The following is a 20,489-nucleotide window of genomic DNA, read 5'->3' on the forward strand; positions in this document are numbered from 1 at the left end:
CACGCCCCCTACGGCTGGGCGTTACTGCGAGGGGGCGGTGCTTCCCTCCCCCGGGGTAGCGGCGGCTTCTGGGGCTTTTCCCCGGGGACAGCCCCGGCTTCGGGTTTCCCCTTCCGCGCCGCTTCCGGCATGCTGCTTCCTCCAAATCCCCGTGGCAGGGGGTTGTCTCTCCCCCGCGGGCCCAGCTTCCCGGCGAGCCCTGAGGTCTGTGAGGCGGCGAGCCCCGCCCGCCTCCATCTTGTGCCAGCGCTGGCGGGGCGGGAGGGAGGGAGGGAGGGAGCGAGCCCTGGGCGGGCTCCGCCTGCCCCCGGGTGGGAAGCTGAGGTGCCGAGGAGGCCCAGTGCTTTCCTGCCCTGGCGTGGAAGACGGGGACCTCCTCAGGTCCCTTATCGTGCCCTGCCGGCACCTCTGTGCCCCGTGCGCGGGGCGGCAGGGCGGCCCCTGGTCAGCTTCGCTCCCTTCCCCGCTGGTGACCGCTCTCTCCCAAGTGAAGAGCCCCGGGGAGCCCGTGTGAGCGGCTGCGCAGTGAAACAGGCGTAGGGGTGGTTTGCCTGTAGTTTGAGGGGAATGATCGACTGGGGGGTGTGTGTAGATATTCTGGCTTTTCAACAGGTTTTGCTCAAGTTGTTTTATGTGGTGCTCTCCAGATCCCCTGGACACGCACTTAGTGCTTAATCGTTTAGCAATTACAATTGGGGACTGGATTCAAGCCTGGATATTCTTATTCCTGGCTCTGCTTGTTACTGCTTGGGGCTTCTGCTGCTGTGAAGTGGTGAAAATAGGCTTGGCATCTACCTCCCAGGGAGGCTGCATGTATTTCTGCATTTGTAAAGCATCTGGGAGGACCTGCACAAAGTGCTACAAATAAATATTACACTGTTATTAAGGTGCGTTGCTGGTTTTGCAAGGAGGAGACCATCATCCTCTTATGAGGAACAACGCTGGAAGCTTCTTCATGCAGTTAAACTGGAAGGGCCAATGCTTTTGTCAGCCTAAGGAGATTTGGAGGCAATGCTGTCAAGACTTTTGGTATAGGACATAAAAAAGCAGTGGAATTGCAAATGGGCCCTCTCCTCTGCCTATAATCTTGAAGCAGGTCCCTGGTGTTAGTTATTTTGTGTATGAAACTCTGTATAACAAAGAATTACTCACTGCTTGCCATGTCTGATAAAACTTTGGCCCCTCAGTGCTTCATCACAGGAAAGCAACATTAAGACTGTGGTTCCGAATTCCTTGGCTTTGCATGTAGACATTTAATTCAACTTTGAATGCTGGTTTACTTTCTTAAAGGTCCATCACTTGTTTGAAGCAACAACTTCTTCCTTAGGGTAGTTGATCTAAATAGGTTAACTGAAGACTCAGATGTGGGTCTGAACTAAGAAATGCTGTCACAGCTTTGTTGCTGACTGACATCTATAGGATACTACTTTCTACCTAAAGATACCCAGCAGGGTGTAAATGCCCTCATTTTATTAAAGAACTTTACAATGTGATACCTTAATATAATTATTCATAGGGGCAGCAAAAGTCACTTTTTAATAGAGTTGCCCAGCATTTCTCATGATCGAGTTCAGTTTTCCTTTTTCGTGTCTCATTTCATTAGAATTCCATAATTTCTGTGCTGAAATTTTTCCATGCTGGACATCTGCCTTGAGGTAACAAGATGTGTAAACTGTACTTTGGCCAAAAAATGATTCTTTGTTGGCTGCACCATCTTGCATTTTTCCACTTCAAAGTTTTCAGAGATGACTGATACAGGTGGCCTGGACTTCTGTTTTTCTGATGAGGAAAGGAACCACATGGAAACCAGGTAGAAGAACAACGGAACAATTACATGAGTTCTTGACAGAGTACAACAAAATGTGAGGGTATAGCCTAGCAGAGTTGTGGAAGATGAAAAAGGTACAGTTCCACTATTAACTTTATCTGCATTAAATTGGACTAAATGTTGCCACTCTCTCTGTTCACTGTGAGCTGCCTGGCCCATCTGCCTCTGATTTCTTGGTGTTGGCAGCTGAAAGACGATGTGGGGAACCATCTTGGGAGACTGATGTGGCTGAAAACTAACCTGTCAGAAAATAAAAGATAAAGGTTTTCAGGTCACTGCATAGCTGCCTGAAGACTAATACTTGCTCATGGGAGGTGACAGGTGTATGCAGCTGAGCTAAAAAGCTCAAGGTTCAGGGAGCTTGCTTAGATTAGAGGGAGGGTCTGTGTGTGAAATATTGACTTACTTTAACATTTCTGAGAAATCTCTGTGAATTACAGATGTGGACAGTGAACAGCCTTACAAGTGTTGAAAGATGTGTTGATTATTACTGTCTTGAATATTCTTTGCCTGAAGTCGTCATGTTCCTGTGAACCTGCAGCTGGAGGGAAACCTAGCCAGGGCCCCTGGCACACTGGTGTGTGCTGTGGAATACACTGCAATGGCAAAGTGGTGAGATTTGGTCTGAATTGGTCTTTTTTTTTTTTTAATGCAGATCAGCCATTTCCAGAGAAAAAGATCCCAAAACATGAAAGGCTCTGAGAAAATGTTTGATCCCAGACAGTAAACTTTGGCAACCTTGTCTCTGACCAGCACTTTAGAAAAGGGGCTCAAAGCTCATCTGGCAGGTTTGTTTGCATCAAGGACACATCCTGTTGCTCTGGTAAAAGTGAGCTGAAGGCAGCTAAACTGTAAGCAATCAAAACAGATTCCTGTTTCTTAGCTACAGTTTTCAAAGAACTTGACTGATGGGCTTTCTCCTCAGAGCTGTGAGCTGTAAGCATGATTTTTTTGGGTTTGGGTTTTTTTTTTCAGTAATAGCTTTTTCAGCACAAGACTCTGTAGCTGAGCTGGGGTGCTGTCTATCTGATGATTTTTTTTTTTTTTTATAGCCACTTGGCTCTGAGGGAACACCAGGTGCTCCAATGTTTGAGTAAACTGTCCACACCTTTGTGAGTTACTGTGCAGTGATTGAGTGGACTGACTCTGTGCCAGTGTTTAGCATGCTGCAAAATTGCGGTAAAGTGCACTAGTTTAGCTGCCCATGAAAGAGGGTGAGCCAAATACGTTTTTACCTCATATTAACCTTGAGATAAGATGGTGTAATTTGCTGCAAGATGAATTACTGCTACTCTATTGATGGACTTGTTATGCTGCGATGACTTGCTGATGTGTTTGAACTGTAAAATCAGACAAAGAGAAGTGGAAAAAATAGACAAGGAGGGTAGGATTAGGCATTAGTTGAGAGCAGAATAGTAGCTGGACAAAGAGAAGATGGATTGGACATGCAAGTGTGGATTTAGAGGAGAAACTTGTCTGGCTGAGCAAAGAAAAAATTAGTAGGGGAGTGGGGTGGTAGAGGACCAGTGTGCAAGGGGAGGAGGGAGAGACAGGGTGAGCAGCCAGTAGAGCAGAACTGAAGTGGTCTACTAGGGACACCTAGATGAGGAGCTGAAAAAGTGGGGAAGAGTGTGGGAAGGCAGAACTGGGAGGAAGAAGGCAAAGAATTTGAGCTAAACAGATGATGAATCTCTCTACTCTGTCTTCCTTCTGTCATCCAAAGCCTGGGAGGGAACTGGGTTTCTTGAATACGACTTTTCCCCTGCAGTCCACAAGGATCTGTGAAACCCCTGGCAAGATGTCATCCATCTGGCTTTAAGCTTAATGATGTAGCTGGTCCTCTTTGGCTCTCTGTTAGTAGTTGTCAAATGACAGCGCTGTTGTGGTGCTGGGCACATGTGATGCTTTGTGGCAGATTTTTCTAGTTATTAAAAGCACCTAAGTTACAGGCAACAAGTTATAGCATTAAAAGCACTGTTGAGGCTTTGATGGCAGGAAATGCCAAAATTAATCTATTTATAAAATTAGTAACCGTTAGAGTGCCATTTCCCGTTCTTGCCACAGGATGTCACAAGTTCTCCATGTATGGTGCATCACAGTCTCTAACCTGGGTGGCGCCAGTTCAGCGGTTAAATGTGAAATGATATAAAGTTAATTTGGCCCCTGGACCCATCCAAGGTAAGCACTAATTTTCATTCCCTGTCCGATCTCCACATGTTTTACTAACTGTGTGTAAGAAACACCTCTTTCCAGATGAGTGATTCAGAAGAAGCAGAAAAGCAGCAGCATAAGGCTGCAGTCAATATGGTTTGTAGGTTTTAATCCAGGAGAAGAGGGCCTTTCTCCCAGCCCATCAGAGGAGATGGTGAAGAAGAGTGAGGAAAAGAGGAGGAGGAAGACGTCACTGTTCCTGTCAGGAAGCAGAGGTAAGTCTCAAAAAGATATGAGAAGACAGATGCAGTGAAATACAATGTTTTGTGGATCAAGGCCTTGTTTCTCTGCTGGCTTTTGGCTATAATAAGGCATTATATCCATTGTGGGATACCTCACTTGTAACTTGTGACATCTTTTGTAAAAATGGCCTTGGAGTACCGACTATGTGTTGTGGTTTAACCTCGGCTAGCAACTAAGCACTATGCAGCTGCTTGCTCACTCCCCCACAGAGGGATGTGGGAGAGAATCAGAAGAGTAAAAGTGAGAAAACTCGTGGGCTGAGATAAAGACAGTTTAAGAGGTAAAGCAAAGCTGTGCATGCAAGCAAAGCGAAACAAAAATTCATTCACCACTTCCCATGGGCAGGCAGGTGTTCAGCCATCTCCAGGAAGGCAGGGCTCCATCACATGTAACGGTTACTTGGGAAGACAAATGCCCTCACTCCGAACATCCGTCCCTCCCGTCCTCTTCCCCCAGCCCCTTATATACTGAGCATGATGTCATATGGTATGGAATATCCCTTTGGTCAGTTGGGGTCAGCTGTCCTGGCTGTGTCCCCTCCCAGTTTCTTGTGCATCCTCAGCCCACTCACTGGTGGGGTGGTGTGAGAAGCAGAAAAGGCCTTGGCTCTGTGTAAGCACTGCTCAGCAGTAACGAAAACATCTCTATATTATCAATGCTGTTCTCAGCACAAAGCGAAAGCATAGCCCCATACTAGCTACTATGAAAAAAATTAACTCTATCCCAGCCAAATCCAGAATACTGTGGTAAATGGAATTTTGCCAAGGTGAAGTCTGGTTTCTTTGTGCTGTTTTTACTAAGAGCTCTGCTAAGAGAGGCATCTTGAGATACAACTACTGAAATGGAAAAAAAACATGAAAGTATAGACCTGTTCTGTCTTGTTTTTCATTTCTTAGTATGACTGTTGGCATACTTCCTGTACTAAAAGCAATCTACAGATGAGGATAGCTTAAAAAGTCAAAGAAAATGAAGTAGTAGTACTTTGTGATCACAGTGAAAGGATACACTTCAAAGCCTGCTGAAAGACTCCTGTTATGGTTTTGATTATCATAAAAAAAAAAAAAAGGTGGAATTAAAGACATTTTCAGCCCATGGTTCAGAGAAGTCCAATTTGTGACAAAACCCCAAGTTTACCAATACTTCAGGCATCCTCTGAAGGACATTCATATATTTAATTTCACTTGGATTGGATGAGATTCTTAATGAACAGGGATGACGGTTGGATGATTTGCTAGGCTGAAGTCAAGAATAATATTGTCTCACCTCAGTAGGAAAAGGATCTTGGATTGAACTCCTTAGGGAACTAGTGAATTCCTAGTGTTCTCACTCATCCCATGCAATACTTGGAGGAATAAATGGCAATGCTAACATGTTAGCTTGCAGCTTTTAAGTTCCAGTGTGTTAAGATATTTCTTTTCAAAATTAAACTTTAGATTCCCTCTGTGCCTTGCTGCACCAATCAGTGGTTGAATCAACAGAGGAGATGCTACATCCTAGTCAGAGCACAAGAGGTAAGAGAACAACCAGAGGAACAATTTGATGGGAGTATTACATTGACTTAACAGACAGGATTTCTTCCCATATTTCTGGCTTAGAAGTTGGGATGAACTTGTATCTTCAAAGCAATCCAACTACTTGCTTCTGGAGACCTGGATGAGAACTTAGACCTGGGTTATGATCAGATTCCATATCTGCTTTTCATGAGGGTTTGGCTCCAGCCTTATCTGTTTGTCTATTTAAAAAGTAAATAAATTAACAACTGTATTTGCTGGTAGCTGCCTGTTGAGCTGTGGGGAAGAGAGAGAACCCGGTGACTGGGAAAAGGGAGTGCAAGTGCAAGGAGGGAAGGAAGGCAAGAGGCAGCTGTGATTCAAAGGAGCTTGAGGAAGGATGGGAGATGTTTCAGGGAGCGGAAGGGGTTCCAGCCACCACTGATGATTTGCTCTGGTGATACCCAATTCTGTCAGCTCCATGCTAAACTGAGAGAGCACAGTTCTTTCTTTAAAAGGGCAATGCTAAAAACCATTTGGAGCCTGTTAATAGTCTGGATGGGAAGATGTGAACTGCCCTATTTTACTCAGCCAATCCTGAGGGGAGGCCCTACTGAAGTACTGTTCTCCCTAACACTTGACTGGTGGTGCCTGTTCAGCCTGCAGGGATGGTGCTGTCACCAGCAACGACCATCCTGGCCTAGCTAATGGATAATGCTTCCCCACTCTGCTCTCCCCCAGACTAGGCAGGGAGCCGGCATGACTAAGAGGGGTGGTGACTCCCTAAGAGAGAAGGTTGTCTCCTTGAGCCAGGAGATCTCTATACCCAGAAGTTCAGGAGTTCAGTAGCTAGATTTTTACTGGCTGTTTGATGGACGGTTTGTACTAAAGCCCATGGTAGCACAGGGTAGCTTAACAGTTCAGCAGATAAGGAGACATGTAATATGTATTTATCTGACATGTCAAAAACTATGAAATGGAGTACCTTGCTGACCTCTGCAGCATTTCTGCTCTCCTTGCTCTTTCTCCTATTGTTTGCAAAGGTTCCTAGTCAAGTCTGGCTTCCAACTAGCTGGAAAAATTTTCCAGGGAGTGAATGTTTGTGCTTGCCTGATCTGAAGGGGGAGCATCAGGGACTCTTGATTTTTCCATGACCATTTTAGCCACTCTCTTCATGGAAATTGACTAGCTGGACAGAAGTGCTATGGAGTCTCATTTCAGCTTGTTATTATAATACAGTATAACTATTTCATACACTACACTCTTATGCCCTCTTAAACAATTATTGCAACATGATCTTCTTAATTCTATCTATTAAACCTTTCAAAAAAATATTTACTTATCATCCTTTAATTGCAGTCCTCTGGATGGCGGTCATCTGAGGGTTAGCACGCATCCAAGGGCCCAGGGGAGGCCTACCAGAAATTAAAGGGTGACAGGACAATCAGGCCATGGGAATAAAAAAGCTAGAAATGGGTGGGGGCTGAACAGAGTCCTTTCAAGGACTGGGGAAGGATCTGGAATGAAACGGGCAACCTGGTTACCCAGGATATGGAGAAGGCTGAGGTACTCAACGACTTCTTTGCCTCAGTCTTCACTGGCAAATCTTTGAGCCACACTGCCCAGGTCGCTGAAGGCAGGGACTGGGAGAATGCAGAACCGCCCGCTGTAGGAGAAGATCAGGTTCGAGAATATCTAAGGAACCCGAAGGTGCACAAGTCCATGGGACCTGATGAGATGCATCCGCGGGTCTTGAGGGAACTGGCGGATGAAGTGGCCAGGCCACTCGCCATCATATTTGAGAAGTCCTGGCAGTCTGGAGAAGTTCCCACCGACTGGAAGAGGGGGAAACATAACCCCCATTTTTAAGAAGGGAAAAAAGGCAGACCCAGGGAACTACAGGCCGGTCAGTCTCACCTCCGTGCCTGGCAAGATCATGGAGCAGACCCTCCTGAAGACTATGCTCAGGCACATGGAAAATAAGGAGGTGACTGGTGACAGCCAACATGGCTTCACTAGGGGCAAATCGTGCCTGACAAACTTGGTGGCTTTCTATGATGGGGTTACAGTGTTGGTGGATAAGGGAAGGGCAACAGACATCATCTCCCTGGACTTGTGCAAGGCATTTGACACTGTCCCGCACGACATGCTTGTCTCTAAATTGGAGAGACATGGATTCGATGGATGGACCACTCGGTGGATAAGGAATTGGCTGGATGATCGCACTCAAAGAGTTGCGGTCAATGGCTCAATGTCCAAGTGGAGAACAGTCACGAGTGGTGTTCCTCAGGAGTCGATACTGGGACCAGCACTGTTCAACATCTTTGTTGGCGACATGGACAGTGGGATGGAGTGCACCCTCAGCAAGTTTGCTGACAACACCAAGCTCTGTGGTGTGGTCGACACGCTGGAGGGAAGGGATGTCATCTAGAGAGACCTTGACAGGCTGGAGAGGTGGGCCCGTGCGAACCGCATGAAGTTCAACAAGGCCAAGTGCAAGGTCCTGCATGTGGGTCGGTGCAATCCCAAGCACGACGATAGGCTGGGCGAGGAATGGATTGAAAGCAGCCCCGAGGAGAAGGACTTGGGGGTGTTGATTGATGAGAAGCTCAACATGGGCCAGCAGTGTGTGCTTGCAGCCCAGAAAGACAACTGTATCCTGGGCTGCATCAAAAGCAGTGTGACCAGCAGGTGGAGGGAGGTGATCCTGCCCCTCTACTCTGCTCTGGTGAGACCCCACCTGGAGTACTGCGTCCAGCCCTGGGGTCCCCAGTACAAGAGAGACATGGAGCTGTTGGAGAGAGTCCAGAGGAGGGCCACGAAGCTGATCGGGAGGGCTGGAGCACCTCTCCTGTGAGGACAGGCTGAGAGAGTTGGGGTTGTTCAGCCTGGAGAAGAGAAGGCTCTGGGGAGATCTAATTGCGGCTTACCAGAACCTAAAGGGGGCCTACAGGAAAGATGGAGAGGGACTGTTTATCAGGGAGTGTAGTGACAGGACAAGGGGTCATGGCCTTAAGCTGAAGGAGGGTCGATTTAGATTGGATGTTAGAAAGAAATTCTTTACTGTGAGGGTGGTGAGGCACTGGAACAGGTTGCCCAGAGAGGTTGTGGATGCCCCATCCCTGGAAGTGTTTAAGACCAGGTTGGATGGGGCTGTGGGCAACGTGGTCTAGTGGAGGGTGTCCCTGCCCACAGCAGGGGGGTTGGAACTAGATGATCTTTAAGGTCCCTTCTAACCCAAACCATTCTAGGATTCTATAGGTATCACTTCCCTCATTTAAGAAAACAAAGCCTGTGCTCTCTCCAGTCTTGAAAGTTCCCCTATCTTTCCCCTCTGTCTTAGCCTGCACCCACACAGCCCTTCCCACTTCAGTCCCCAGTCTCAAATGGTGGAGACTGAGCAGAACACCGTATAGGGTCTAGAGCACATCACGGGTGTCTCAACATACCAACTGTGAGAGTGTGATAGGAACTCAGAATCTAGCGTGTTGATCTGGAAACACCCCCTCTTTGATCCTGAGTAAGTGTTTGGATGGAGCCCTAGGAGAATCAAACCTGGAAGAATCCATTCTGGGTTTTAAATAGGGGACTGAAGTAGTTGAGGTTCATGATGTACCAGTCCAGACAGGATGTGTTGAGTAAAATTTAGTGTTTGTTACATAGAGTAAGGACCAATGGAAGACACTCAGTACTTGGAGAAAATACTGCACAGCATACTATACAGCATATTGAAAAACAGGGTAAAATAGTCAGGATATGGGCTTGAGCTGAAGGTTTAGATGAAGTTTTCTGCCATGTAGATGACTTGCGTTCCCATGTCACTTTTTCAAAAATAATTGTACTCCAGCTACATAATGTATTTAGGAAGATGTCAGGCTTTCTTGAGAATCCCTCCACCTGCATATGGAGATGCCGTAATGCTTCTTAAAATCTGACCCTTAAGCACTTGATAGTCAAGTCTAATTGATTTCTGGTGGGAATAAGGATTCTAAAGGTCTTTCAGAAAGTGCCAATAATGCTCATTCTTCTCCTGGATCAACAATAAGAAAAGAAGAAGAAAACAAGTGCAAGAGAATTAAGTGATGGAAGTCAAAGTCTAGCATCACCACTGATGTGAAAGAAATGGCTTAAGAGTGACTGAATTTTGTACATTATTTTGTAACTTTGTGAGTAACAGCTGCAGGGATTCTACATGGATTCAGAAGATATGTAATGTTGCAGGCTCTTTACAAGTAGCTCGCAGCACTGTACAGCATATGTCTTGATGCAATATTTAAAAGGAGTGAGATGCTGGGATGTGAGTACATGGAAGCACACAGCTGCAATCAGTGACATCTCAAAAATGGAATGACTCATGTATTTGTAAATGCTAACTCCTTCCAGGCTTCCAGTTGCTGCCGCAGTTTGTTGTGAATGTTAAACTATTTGCTACAGTGGAGCTTCTCATTTCATAAAAAATGATCAAGAGAGACTTGAATAGATTCAAACAAGCCAGATTTGCTACCAACACAGACATCAAAATGGCATGCCACCAAGCAGAATAAAATTGTTAATAGCAGAAACACATAGGGGAAGAACAGGATGACTGGAATGTGTACAGTGAAAAAGAAGTGCACCTACTGTATTGCTGCTTCTCAGTTGATCAGCAGCTTAACATCATTCATCAGAGTTGTTCAGAAACACTGCCTGGTTTGCAGCAGAACTGACCAAGTTTGGAAGTTGGTATTACAGCATAATTTATGGAACTACAGTGAGGCATTTTTCTTCAATACACAGGCAAGTGCACTTGGGTTCTGAACTACATTTCCTGTAATATTTAAGCATTAGGCAGCATTTGTTTTTTGTGGGGTGACTAATCAGAGATTATCCATGCATACATGCGGTGCCATATCTTAACAGTGGCTCAGCTGTATGATTGTTTGGGGTCATGTTCTGACAGTTCATATAGGGGTTATGCAGAAGTTTGAAAGCCTTACTCTTTCAAGTCATGAAAGGTGAGAATGAAAGAGATGTCCTGTTTGGAAGGAACTATATATGCAGCTGTCTTGGTTAACTCCACAGTGGAGTAAAAAAAAAAAAAAAAAATCGAAGGATAGCAAAACTTCCCCCTGAGTGACTAGCATGTATCTTCTTCGTGCCTAAACACTTTTAAACCTGGGCTATTTTTTCCTGATTTTTTAACTGAAAACAGAGCATCTGACTGCAGCAGAGGGACAGGCCTTTGCAGATTCATGTCTTTTGGAGGATCAGTGATGTTATTGTCCAAATACAGGTTAGGATTTTCTGAGTTACTAAGCCTAGAGACTGTCAGACAATACATACTTGTCTTCAGCCATGCTCTTTTGTTATGTTGGTAGCACGTGCAGCCATTTGAGTGCAAACACCTGGCCTTTCCTTCCCGCCAGTCTGCACAGTGGGATCTATTCCAGAACGCTTGGGTTTTCATGGCTATTCCCTGCATGAAGGGGAGCAGCTGATGAGCCATCCCAGCAAGCACAGAAGTAAGCCTGACCATGCTTGAAATGCACATCCAACATCAGCTGCTGCACATCTGCAGTGTGGAAAAGCTGCCATGTTGGGAGTGGAACAGGCAGGTTACTTTGTGACATGGTACAAAATGCCAGCTTCCTTGTGCCATGTTACCAGGGAGATTGCATACTGACTTGCTGATCTGGCTTTTACAGTGTGCAACGGCAAATTTATAATCTTTTACTAATATGTTTGGATATGCTTTCAGTGGGTAGTGAAAAGAAGAGGCATAACATGAAAGTGATGATAGTCATAATCTTAGAACAAACTGGGGACAGATGTAGAGAAAAAAACGTGAGAAAGACATTAAGATCACTTAAGTTTATAAGAACAAGCACTGATGTCTTCCCCCCTCCCCCCAGCATGAACATCCAGATTTCACTGGAAAAGTCATTCATCATTGGAAACAGTGTCTTGACTGTACTATAAACCCATTGGTTTCTTAGCAAAAGCAAGCAGTGGTGGCAATTCTTGAAATTAGTTTTGCTGGTCAGATTTTGATAGGCAGAAGAGTTTCTGCTCTGCCTGTTGTAAGAGAGTCACTATCTTGTTTACTGTGGAGGGCTAGGCCACAGAGTCCTGGTCCCAGCGTGAGACCTCAGAATTTCTGGGATGCTGTGGGGCCAAGTCCTGCAATGTCAGAGACAGCAGTTCTGGTTCTAAAGTGGAACGTGACTGCAATCTTGCAGACTACCTTCCACCTCCAGCCTCTGACACTCTGAAAATTTGGCCAAATCTCTGGCAAGAGAAGATCTGTTTGCAGTACTGGCTTGGAGGGCATTCAAAGAGACAGAAATGCCTTAAAAGTAATCTTGATTCTGCTCTTGTTTCTTTAAGGGCTTGCTTGCCAGTATGGAAGGAGACTCTCTCCATAGAGCCTTCTGTGGTGATCTCCCAGGAGAGGATGGTTCAGTCCTGTGGTACAGCATCCCTGCATACAGAATTCATGTTGTAGTCCTGAAACATGGGGATTTGCTTCTTCAGCCTGGGAAGGGACACTCGCTTCTTGAGGTGATTTTAGCCCAGTGACCTACTTGCCTTCACCTAAAGATGGAGTTTGAAGCTTAGAGGGGATGTAATTAATCACCTTAGAGTCTCTTCCATTATACTAAACCAAAGCAAAGGTCCTTCTATCCCAGCATTCATTCTCTCTCAGGTCACACTGCTGAGCTGACAGTATTTGGTAGTTGCAGGTCTGCAACTATCATGAAAAAAAGAAACTCAATCCTGTACTTGGGCAGTTAATGTAATAGGCAACAGGGCCCTGACAAGTCATATTGCTCAGAGGTTTGAAGTCCTTTTTTCCCCCGTGTGTATCTAAGTGTTGACCAAAACCACAGATGACTTTTTTTGACAATCAAACACAGCATATGGTTGTCGGGGCTGCTGGAGCAGTGGCTGTCTCATGTTTATACTAAGTCAAAGAAAAATATTTCTCTAGACCAATATTAAACAGGTTTCTTTCTTCAAGATGGTAAAGGGTTAGTGGTTCCCAGAATATGCACTAGATGGAAAATGTCAAAATACCTTCAGCTCTGTTTCACCACACATATTTTCCACAGCTAAATTTACATTCTATCATGTATATCAAAAGTGTGAGAAATCTGGAAAACCCCGGACTACCCCAGATTGCTACTTTCAACTGACATTGACAGGGGCTTACCCTACCTAACAGTAACAATGAATGTAAATATATTTTTGAGGTTCCTTGAAAAGTCTGTCCGTTTGAGTCTCTCTAACAGACAAGTACTTTTTTAGGACAATCATTCTTTTAGTAGGCTGAAACTGAAGGTACAAGAAGCCAACAACGACTGCAGCGCTGCTGTGATGTTTACACATCATGAGTCACTGCTCTATGTTCTTTAATTCTGATAAAGGGCTGTACAGGGGAAATAATTTGGAACCTCATGGCAACTGGGCAGTCTCCACCTATTTCACCTGTTACTCCTCTAAACCCAGAGCTGTATGTGTCCAGTGCTACCTGTAGTCCTTGTACTCTCACATATGGCACCAGGCTGCCAAGTGACATGGTAGATTGAGGGAGGGTCTTTTTGCATTATCTCTTTCAGAGACTCTGAGATTGTCACTGAATCTCCTTTCCTGGGTACTGGGTATGACAATTTTCTAAGCAGTCTCAGCTCAGTAGCTATTCCTCTTTGACTGGTAGATAAATCTGTTCATCGTGACACATACTTTTTAAAATAATTCTTCTGCCACTGTCAGCAGGCAGAGGACAAATGAAAAACAAAAAGCACCAAGTTAACAATCAATCCCTATGCACAATATAATGTCAGAAGAGAGGCTGTGATCTCCCCTCTGCACTGTACTCCAAATAGGTGCAATCAGTATGAAAACATGTTTACTGTGCTTTAAGGACAATTTCCTTCCTTCTCCCTCCCAGCCCCTGCCCCTTCATCCCACCAAGAAGTGATTCCTTTTTACAGGGTGATTGTTACAAACCTTTGCCGTGCAGGCAGCATGGCCACAATAGCAGTGCTCTTCCTTAATCTGTTTGGAAAGGTGCTAGAGTTAGAATGGAGTGCTGCTTGCAGAGATGTTTTAAGTCTCACAGGCCATACCTTTGTGCAGACCCTTTTGAAGTCTTCTCTCAAGATGACTAAATTTTAACCTCTCTCTGCCCTTGGTTTTCTGTCACTCTGGCAAGAGTATAAAATGTGTTTTGTTTGGTCCTTTCCTGATTCCTACAGGCCAAATCAATCTCATTCCAAAAATTAAAAGATGTTAAATAAAAGGCTCTTCACTTGCAGACTTGGGAAACCCCTTTTGAGGTTTTTTTACCACAGACTTTCCCTCCGAGTTTGCGTTGCTATCACCAGTTCTATCTAGGTGTTTGGATAGCGGTCAGCTGATAAAGCTTTAGGACAAAAAGACCAAGCTAGTTAATTTGAAAGGAAAACATGTTTAATATGTTAAAAAACTACAAACAAGGCACTGCTTTGGAGACCTGATGCATGCTTTTGACAGGCATTTCAATCTCAGCTTCATCTTGCAGCATGTTTGCATGGATTTGGAAAAAGCATATTCCAGTCAACATATGCAACCTGTACATCTTCCAGTTCATCATGCCTGGCTCCTGAACCACGAGGCTGCATGGGTGTAGGTCAGTCTGAACAACCTTCCCAGCCAATGGGATAGCAGGGGACAGGCCACTGAGCTGAGATTCATGGATAATTAAGTAGGTGGCTGATGAGGTATTACATGATACCATTTCAGAGGCAGAATGGCAATGCAAAGGCAATCTCCTCAGGAGCCTGCATTTCAAGGAGTGGTAGTGTCAGGGTCCCACAGGGGTGCCTTGATGGTGAAAATACCAGAGCCTCATCTACTAGTGCGATGAAAATGTGGAGCTTTGGACTTCTGGAGGAGAGCTACTAGGTTCTCCTTCTTATCTCCCTTCATGAGAATGAGAGGATCAAAAAAAGAATTGTCTCCTATCATTGACTCATTCAGATAGCACAAGTAAGTGGTGGTGGCATTCAGCTTTGTGATCCAGAGAAACAGAAGAGCAAAATCTCAACAGAGAATATGTCACTTCTGACCTGGCTTATTGCAAGGGTATATACTGAAAATAATGAAATAATTCTCTCTGTCTTGCACAGGGTTCTTGAAAACAACAGGGTTGCTTGATATTTCATGCCTTGTATAGCGCAGGACCCTTTTCAGTCATTTACCAGACTGGAGTGTTCAGATCCCTAGCAGATATTTTGAGCTCCTCAGTTTTGCTGAGACTGAGAGCATGTAACTTGTTATATAGGAGCTACTGCTATTTACTCTTCCTCACAGACCAAAATAAATACCTCTGTGATTGAAAAGTATGGGATAATCTGCCCCAAAAACCTTATCCTAAAAGTCAGAAATTAATTAAATACCTAAAATACAGGCTTTCTATCCCTCCAAATGTTCTCGTCAGTGTTCCTACAATTTTGGATCTGCTCAGTACCTGATATAAGGCACCAATTCTTTGTGTCTTGCTACACCCCATTAAAAGGTATAGCAGCTGCATCCCAGTGAGCATATTCTTCTTTTCCCCTTCCAAGCTCTCTGCTAGTGCAGCCCTTCCCACATGACCTGTGTGGGGTGTCTTTGCTCTGCACCTGCCCACCAGTCTATGCATGTGCAGATGTAACCCTTTCATCACCAGGGCTGATTACCTTAGAGAGCTGACTGCTGAATGTGGCAAAATAGCCAAGTATAGAGCAGATTCCTAGAAGGCAAGAGTGGCTGCTGATGCCTGGTTTGGGGCAGACTACAAAGGAAAATGAGCACTCTTATCTTTTCCTTATTGCCGTGGCAGGGACTGGCCAGGCTGGCCCCCAGCCATGAAAGAGCAGCATTTCATGTTGCCAGTGATGATGGCTATTCTTCTATGTGCAGTACCAGCATAGCCATGTGTTCTTTCTGCTCCCACATCTATAGCTTTCTGTGCACAACTGTGATAATGGATTGAGACATTTTGTCCACTGCTCAAGTAAGAAAAAAGAACTTCAGGTGGCTGGCTACAACTTTCTGATCACGGAGCCTCTCTCCGGCAGAACTGAAATCCTCTCTGTCGATTGCTGCTCTTCCTAAGCTGCGGCAGGTGCCAGGTCCCCTCAGCTGCTGACGCCATTTTGCACCCCACCTGCCCACTCTCTTCTGCCTCGTAAGTATCGAGTGTTCCTGGAGAACGTCTCTTTCGACACGCTGATTGATTGTTACAGAGTGCGGATCCGTTTGTGTTATAACGTTTCGCCCTCCCACCGGGATAACGCTCAACGCCGTCAGGTGAGGGAAGGGGAATACGCGGGCGGCGGCAGGGCATGCGCACCCGCCGCGCGGCGGAGACTCAGGCGCGGGCAGAGGCGGCGGCCCCTCCAGGCGAAAGGCGGGCTACCGAACTACGCCTCCCAGCATGCCGCAGGCGCAAGCGCAAGCGTGACGGGGCGGGTGGCCGGAGGTGGTTACAGGGACCCAGCCCATCCGTCAAGGCCGCGAACGCTGTGGCGGAGGTGGTGTCTCTCCGGTTTCGCGCCGGCCAGGCAGGTAGCGGCGCGTGCGGGAGCGGGGGCTGCCTCACGCGGGGGGCCCGGTAACGGCCGGTCCCGCTCCGTTCTTCCCCCGCCCTCGTTCTCCCTCCGCAGGCTGTGGCTGCTGGGGAGCCGCCCGCCATGTCGACGGTCGCTGCCGCCAGCTGCGACACCAAGGGCGTGGGGGAGGCGCAGGAAGAGAAGAAGCCGCTGAAGCCCTGCTGCGCCTGCCCCGAGACCAAGAAGGCGCGGGACGCCTGGTGAGGGCCCCAACCGCCTCCCCGCCCGCCGCTCCCGCCTCGGGGGGTAGCGGGGGGGGAAGGGGGGGTGGCCTCTGGTGGCTCCGAGCTCCCTGGGGCGGTTAGCGGCTCCTGCGCGGTATTCCCCTCGCAGTCTCGGCCCGTCGTCGAACTGCTGGTGCGTTTTAACCAGTCCCCTGCCCCCGCTTCTAGCCTGGCCCGGTGGTTTTCCCTCCCTGACCGCCTCGTTTCTAGCAGTTTCTGTCCCTGCCGATGTGATTTTTGGGAGCCCTCTCCACCACCCCGAGAGTGCTGGAGCATCCAAGAGGAGTGGGAGAGGGAGGAGGAAGAGCAAATGTCTTGATAAATTAGAAATTAAGAGATTAGTATCTAATAGACCTAGTTTAAAACAGGTTTCAAGAGATTAGCTTTTAATGCTGCTTACAAATCTTCACTACTGTTGACTGACTGAAACAACAAGTACCACCAAGTGGTAACATTTTTATTGTCTAATTGATTATAAGCACCGGTATCTTTTTAATAAAATACTTTGTTTTTTTAGATCTCACATGGGTGACATTTCTCACAGAGGTGCAAAATTTGACAATGATGTACATAGCTGCATTGGTAATTATAGGCTTAGTCACGATCATAGGACTTATCAAATAGCATGAAATGCACCCCCAAAACAGAGTTCTTTTGTCTGTGACAGTAAATTACTTCAGTCTGGTGACCAAACTGTATGGTTTTTTTACCTGACAAGTGGTACAGATGATGTTCAGTAGGTGACATGATACTGGACAGTGTATTTTTACCAAATTTAGGGGAGGTATATCTAGTTATGTGGTAAAGGTGAGTCCAGGGCCCTCTAATAAAAGGGTGGTCAGATGGAGTTGCCCTGGGTGGTCAGCACACCTGTCCATATTTACTGTAATAAAACTTAAATGATTAAGGAAATGAGGTATCTTAGTTATTCACAGTTTGGTAGTTTCTTGCTTTGGCAGCAAGAATAGCATAGTCTGGCACACGAGGGTTGATCAGACCTGTGACCTGCAGTCTGCAGTGTGCTGGAATCCCCACCTGTGGGATCAGAAGTATTCTGCAAGCCAATCAAAGAGCAAGTCTGATCTGCTTTTGTGGTATATGCAATATACCAACGATGGTAGGCTCTTACCCTATTTGGATCTGTATTAGACACGTGGATGGATGAGTAACACCAAAAGTTACCATATGTGGTAAATAATTTTTTTAAGAGTAGCTGTACAGGGTTTTTGCTTCAGGTTCCCTAAATACCAACTGAAGCTGGACCAAAACATCATTTACTGGCCAACGTATTCTGTATTGGTCTCTTACTGGAGGAATTTTGTTGCTTCTGTACTGAATGATTTGAAACTGGTTGCTGATGAAATCAGCATACTTGATGAAGTGATGCGGGAGCCTTGTGTTGTATAACAGATCCCTGTCTGGACTTGCCCAGAACACGCACTGGCCTGTTAATAGGAAATTCTGTTATGCATCTGATCAGAGTTTTAAGTGCACTGTTCCAGGTGTGGGCACCTTTTTGAGATAGTAGTATACTTTATAAAACAGCACTACCCTGGACAGAATAGATAGAAAGATTTCTGGAGCCAAATAGGGATTTTTGATTGTCCCCAACAGCTTATCAGTTCTGTGGCTTTGACTAACAGTAAGCAAATGCTTTGTTGTTGAATCTTGGAAATCTTTTTGGTTTGCAGCATCATTGAGAAGGGGGAAGAAAATTGTGGACACCTAATTGAAGCTCACAAAGAGTGTATGAGAGCTCTGGGCTTCAAGATATGAGTGAGATGAGTGGGCCTGTGAATATGGTAAGTATAGCCTCAGGACCTGTGCCTCTGAAGTGCCCTGGCAACTCACCTGGTGCCGCTCGACGGCCCAGAGTACTGTTCAGGATGGCAAAGGTATCTTCCTTGTGAGGGTGGTGAAGCCTTCTGACAGTGTACAGCCTTTGTGATTAGCTCTTCAGCAGGAGAGTATGGTTCTGCCCCTGTTGTCTTTTAATAGATCCAAATTTCAACTTAGACTTCTAATGGTGGAGCACTGTGGGGGTTGGGTTTTGTGGGATGTCGCTGGGGTTTTTTTGTTGATTGTTGAACTCTCCCTCAGTACCCAGTGGAAATCCATGTTTTGTGAAGCTGTCCTTCCTCTTTTCTAGATGATGTCTGTGGTGTGACTGCATTCTGGAAAGCTGCAAAATAAATTATTTCTACAAGTTACTTCAAAGAACAAATATAAACAAAGAATCTATTTATAAAGTCTCTAATGATAGACTGTACATCACGTCTATGGCTTTTCCACTGTTAGCTCTTGACCACTGCTATAGAAAATATATTTTTTCCTCTCAATAAAAGTCTGAATGACCAGTGCTCCTGACTTCTGTTTCTTTTAAGTAAAGAGATGACAGTGCCCTCCTCATTCAAGACAGCGTGCTGTAGGAATGTAGAGAATGAGAAAATCCTGCTTACTCATCAGAATGAGAACAGTGATTACTCTGGTGTTGTGGATGAACAGATGGGCCTTCGGTGGGTTTTTCCTCTGATGCAAATGGAGAAATTGTGCTAGTAATGCTGTCCTATTACTGCTTTCAGCAAAGTCGTGCTGAAACTTGTAGTGCCATTTGTGACGGTAGGTGTAACTTTATTTGTACAAAGACAACCACGGCCTTATAAAATGAACTTTCCTTAGAGTCAAAGCTGGATTTGCTTTCCCCTATTAAAAAAAAAGTTGGAAGAATTCTAACAACTGTGTTCTAGGATTCAAGCTTCATTGTTTATGGTGAAGAATTAAGTACTTTCCATATCAAACTCAAATTCTTGAGCTAGTACTACAAGGGAAGGGGGGCAGAGGACTGCAGATGTGTGTACAGGTCACTTGCTTGAAAGAAAAGCTTTTTTTTTTATGCCCAGTTTTTGTGTTTGTCTTGTGTTAGGCATGCATGGGCTTTTGTTTTCTGACTTTTTTTCTCACCTATGAGATGTGACAGTCGGAAGATGGTTGTGGCCTTGGATTCCTTCTTGCAATCTAGAGCAAAAAGAGCACAGTTGATAGTTCGTTACACATATGGGACTTTTTTTGGTTTCATACTACGTCTCTGTGCAACCCTAACGTTGTTCTTCCTTTGGTGAGTTGACTGCTTAACATGGCATAACTGATTACTTCCTCTCTTCCTGCTGAGTTTTCCTCTCAGAAACTGAAGTTATAAAACCTGTGCTTTGTCTTGATTGTTTTCTTGGCTTTGATTCTGTTGGAGGGATGGATGGAGTCACGATCATTTCTCTGCCTGCTGCACCTTGCGTATTCTGAGCTAGCAATGCATGGGCTGTGAATGTTTAGTATGTGACACTTGGTGCTCTCTCTGTCGAGACTCATAAATTGTATGAGAGTTTAGACTGCTTCTGGGAACATTTCACAAAGGTACTGGAGTCTAAGGAAATGGACTCTAAAATGCTTGCGGGGGACAAGCCAGGTTGTTAGACTTAGCTCTACACTGCTTGACTACTCTCCTGTCCTGAGATAAGAGTTGTGCCCATGCTGGCTTCCAGCCTAGGAGAAGGGATGCAAGTGTAGTTCTAGCAAAAAGCGTTCAAAGCCTTCTCCAGCACTATAGGTGGCTGGGGAGCAGCACCTGGTGCTCTTCTTCATGTTTATTGTTGTCTTGAGGTAAGGAACTTGAATAAGGTCATTTATTGTTGAATGAGTGGGCTTGCACTGAAGAGAACGTTAAAAGGTGGATGAGCACCAGCTTTGTGGTAGCATGTCCAGTCTGGGTGAAACTGTGGAAATGGTGCTACAGAATTAAGAGCAGGGCAAGGGATAGCAATGGTCAAGTAAGAATGGAGTGCTATTTAAATCAGGTCAAGAAAATAAAAGAATGGGTCCCCAT

The 20,489-nt window shown here is 45.5% G+C and overlaps 1 protein-coding gene and 1 long non-coding RNA gene across 2 annotated transcripts; both read left to right on the forward strand.

The window, feature by feature from the left end:
- The first annotated feature begins 603 nt into the window (after nucleotides 1-603).
- Nucleotides 604-12,428, forward strand: LOC142603576 (uncharacterized). Its single transcript, XR_012837518.1, has 5 exons — nucleotides 604-1,902; nucleotides 2,484-2,679; nucleotides 4,082-4,254; nucleotides 10,156-10,548; nucleotides 12,139-12,428. It is a non-coding gene; the product is annotated as an uncharacterized LOC142603576 (long non-coding RNA).
- A 3,819-nt stretch (nucleotides 12,429-16,247) lies between these two features.
- Nucleotides 16,248-18,972, forward strand: COX17 (cytochrome c oxidase copper chaperone COX17). The gene is made up of 4 exons (XM_075765110.1): nucleotides 16,248-16,344; nucleotides 16,443-16,588; nucleotides 18,304-18,414; nucleotides 18,762-18,972. The coding sequence occupies exons 2-3, from the start codon at nucleotides 16,470-16,472 to the stop codon at nucleotides 18,386-18,388; spliced, it is 204 nt and encodes a 67-aa protein (XP_075621225.1). The 5' UTR covers nucleotides 16,248-16,344; nucleotides 16,443-16,469; the 3' UTR covers nucleotides 18,389-18,414; nucleotides 18,762-18,972.
- The last annotated feature ends 1,517 nt before the right edge of the window (nucleotides 18,973-20,489 follow it).

Source organism: Balearica regulorum, chromosome 1 (assembly GCF_011004875.1).
Source record: "Balearica regulorum gibbericeps isolate bBalReg1 chromosome 1, bBalReg1.pri, whole genome shotgun sequence".
Lineage (NCBI taxonomy): Eukaryota > Metazoa > Chordata > Aves > Gruiformes > Gruidae > Balearica > Balearica regulorum.

Coding starts and splice junctions, on each gene's coding strand:
- COX17 (XM_075765110.1), top strand. CDS start 16,470: ATGTCGACGGTCGCTGCCGCCAGCTGCGACACCAAGGGCGTGGGGGAG. Junction 16,589..18,303: donor AAGAAGGCGCGGGACGCCTG/GTGAGGGCCCCA, acceptor TTTGGTTTGCAG/CATCATTGAGAAGGGGGAAG.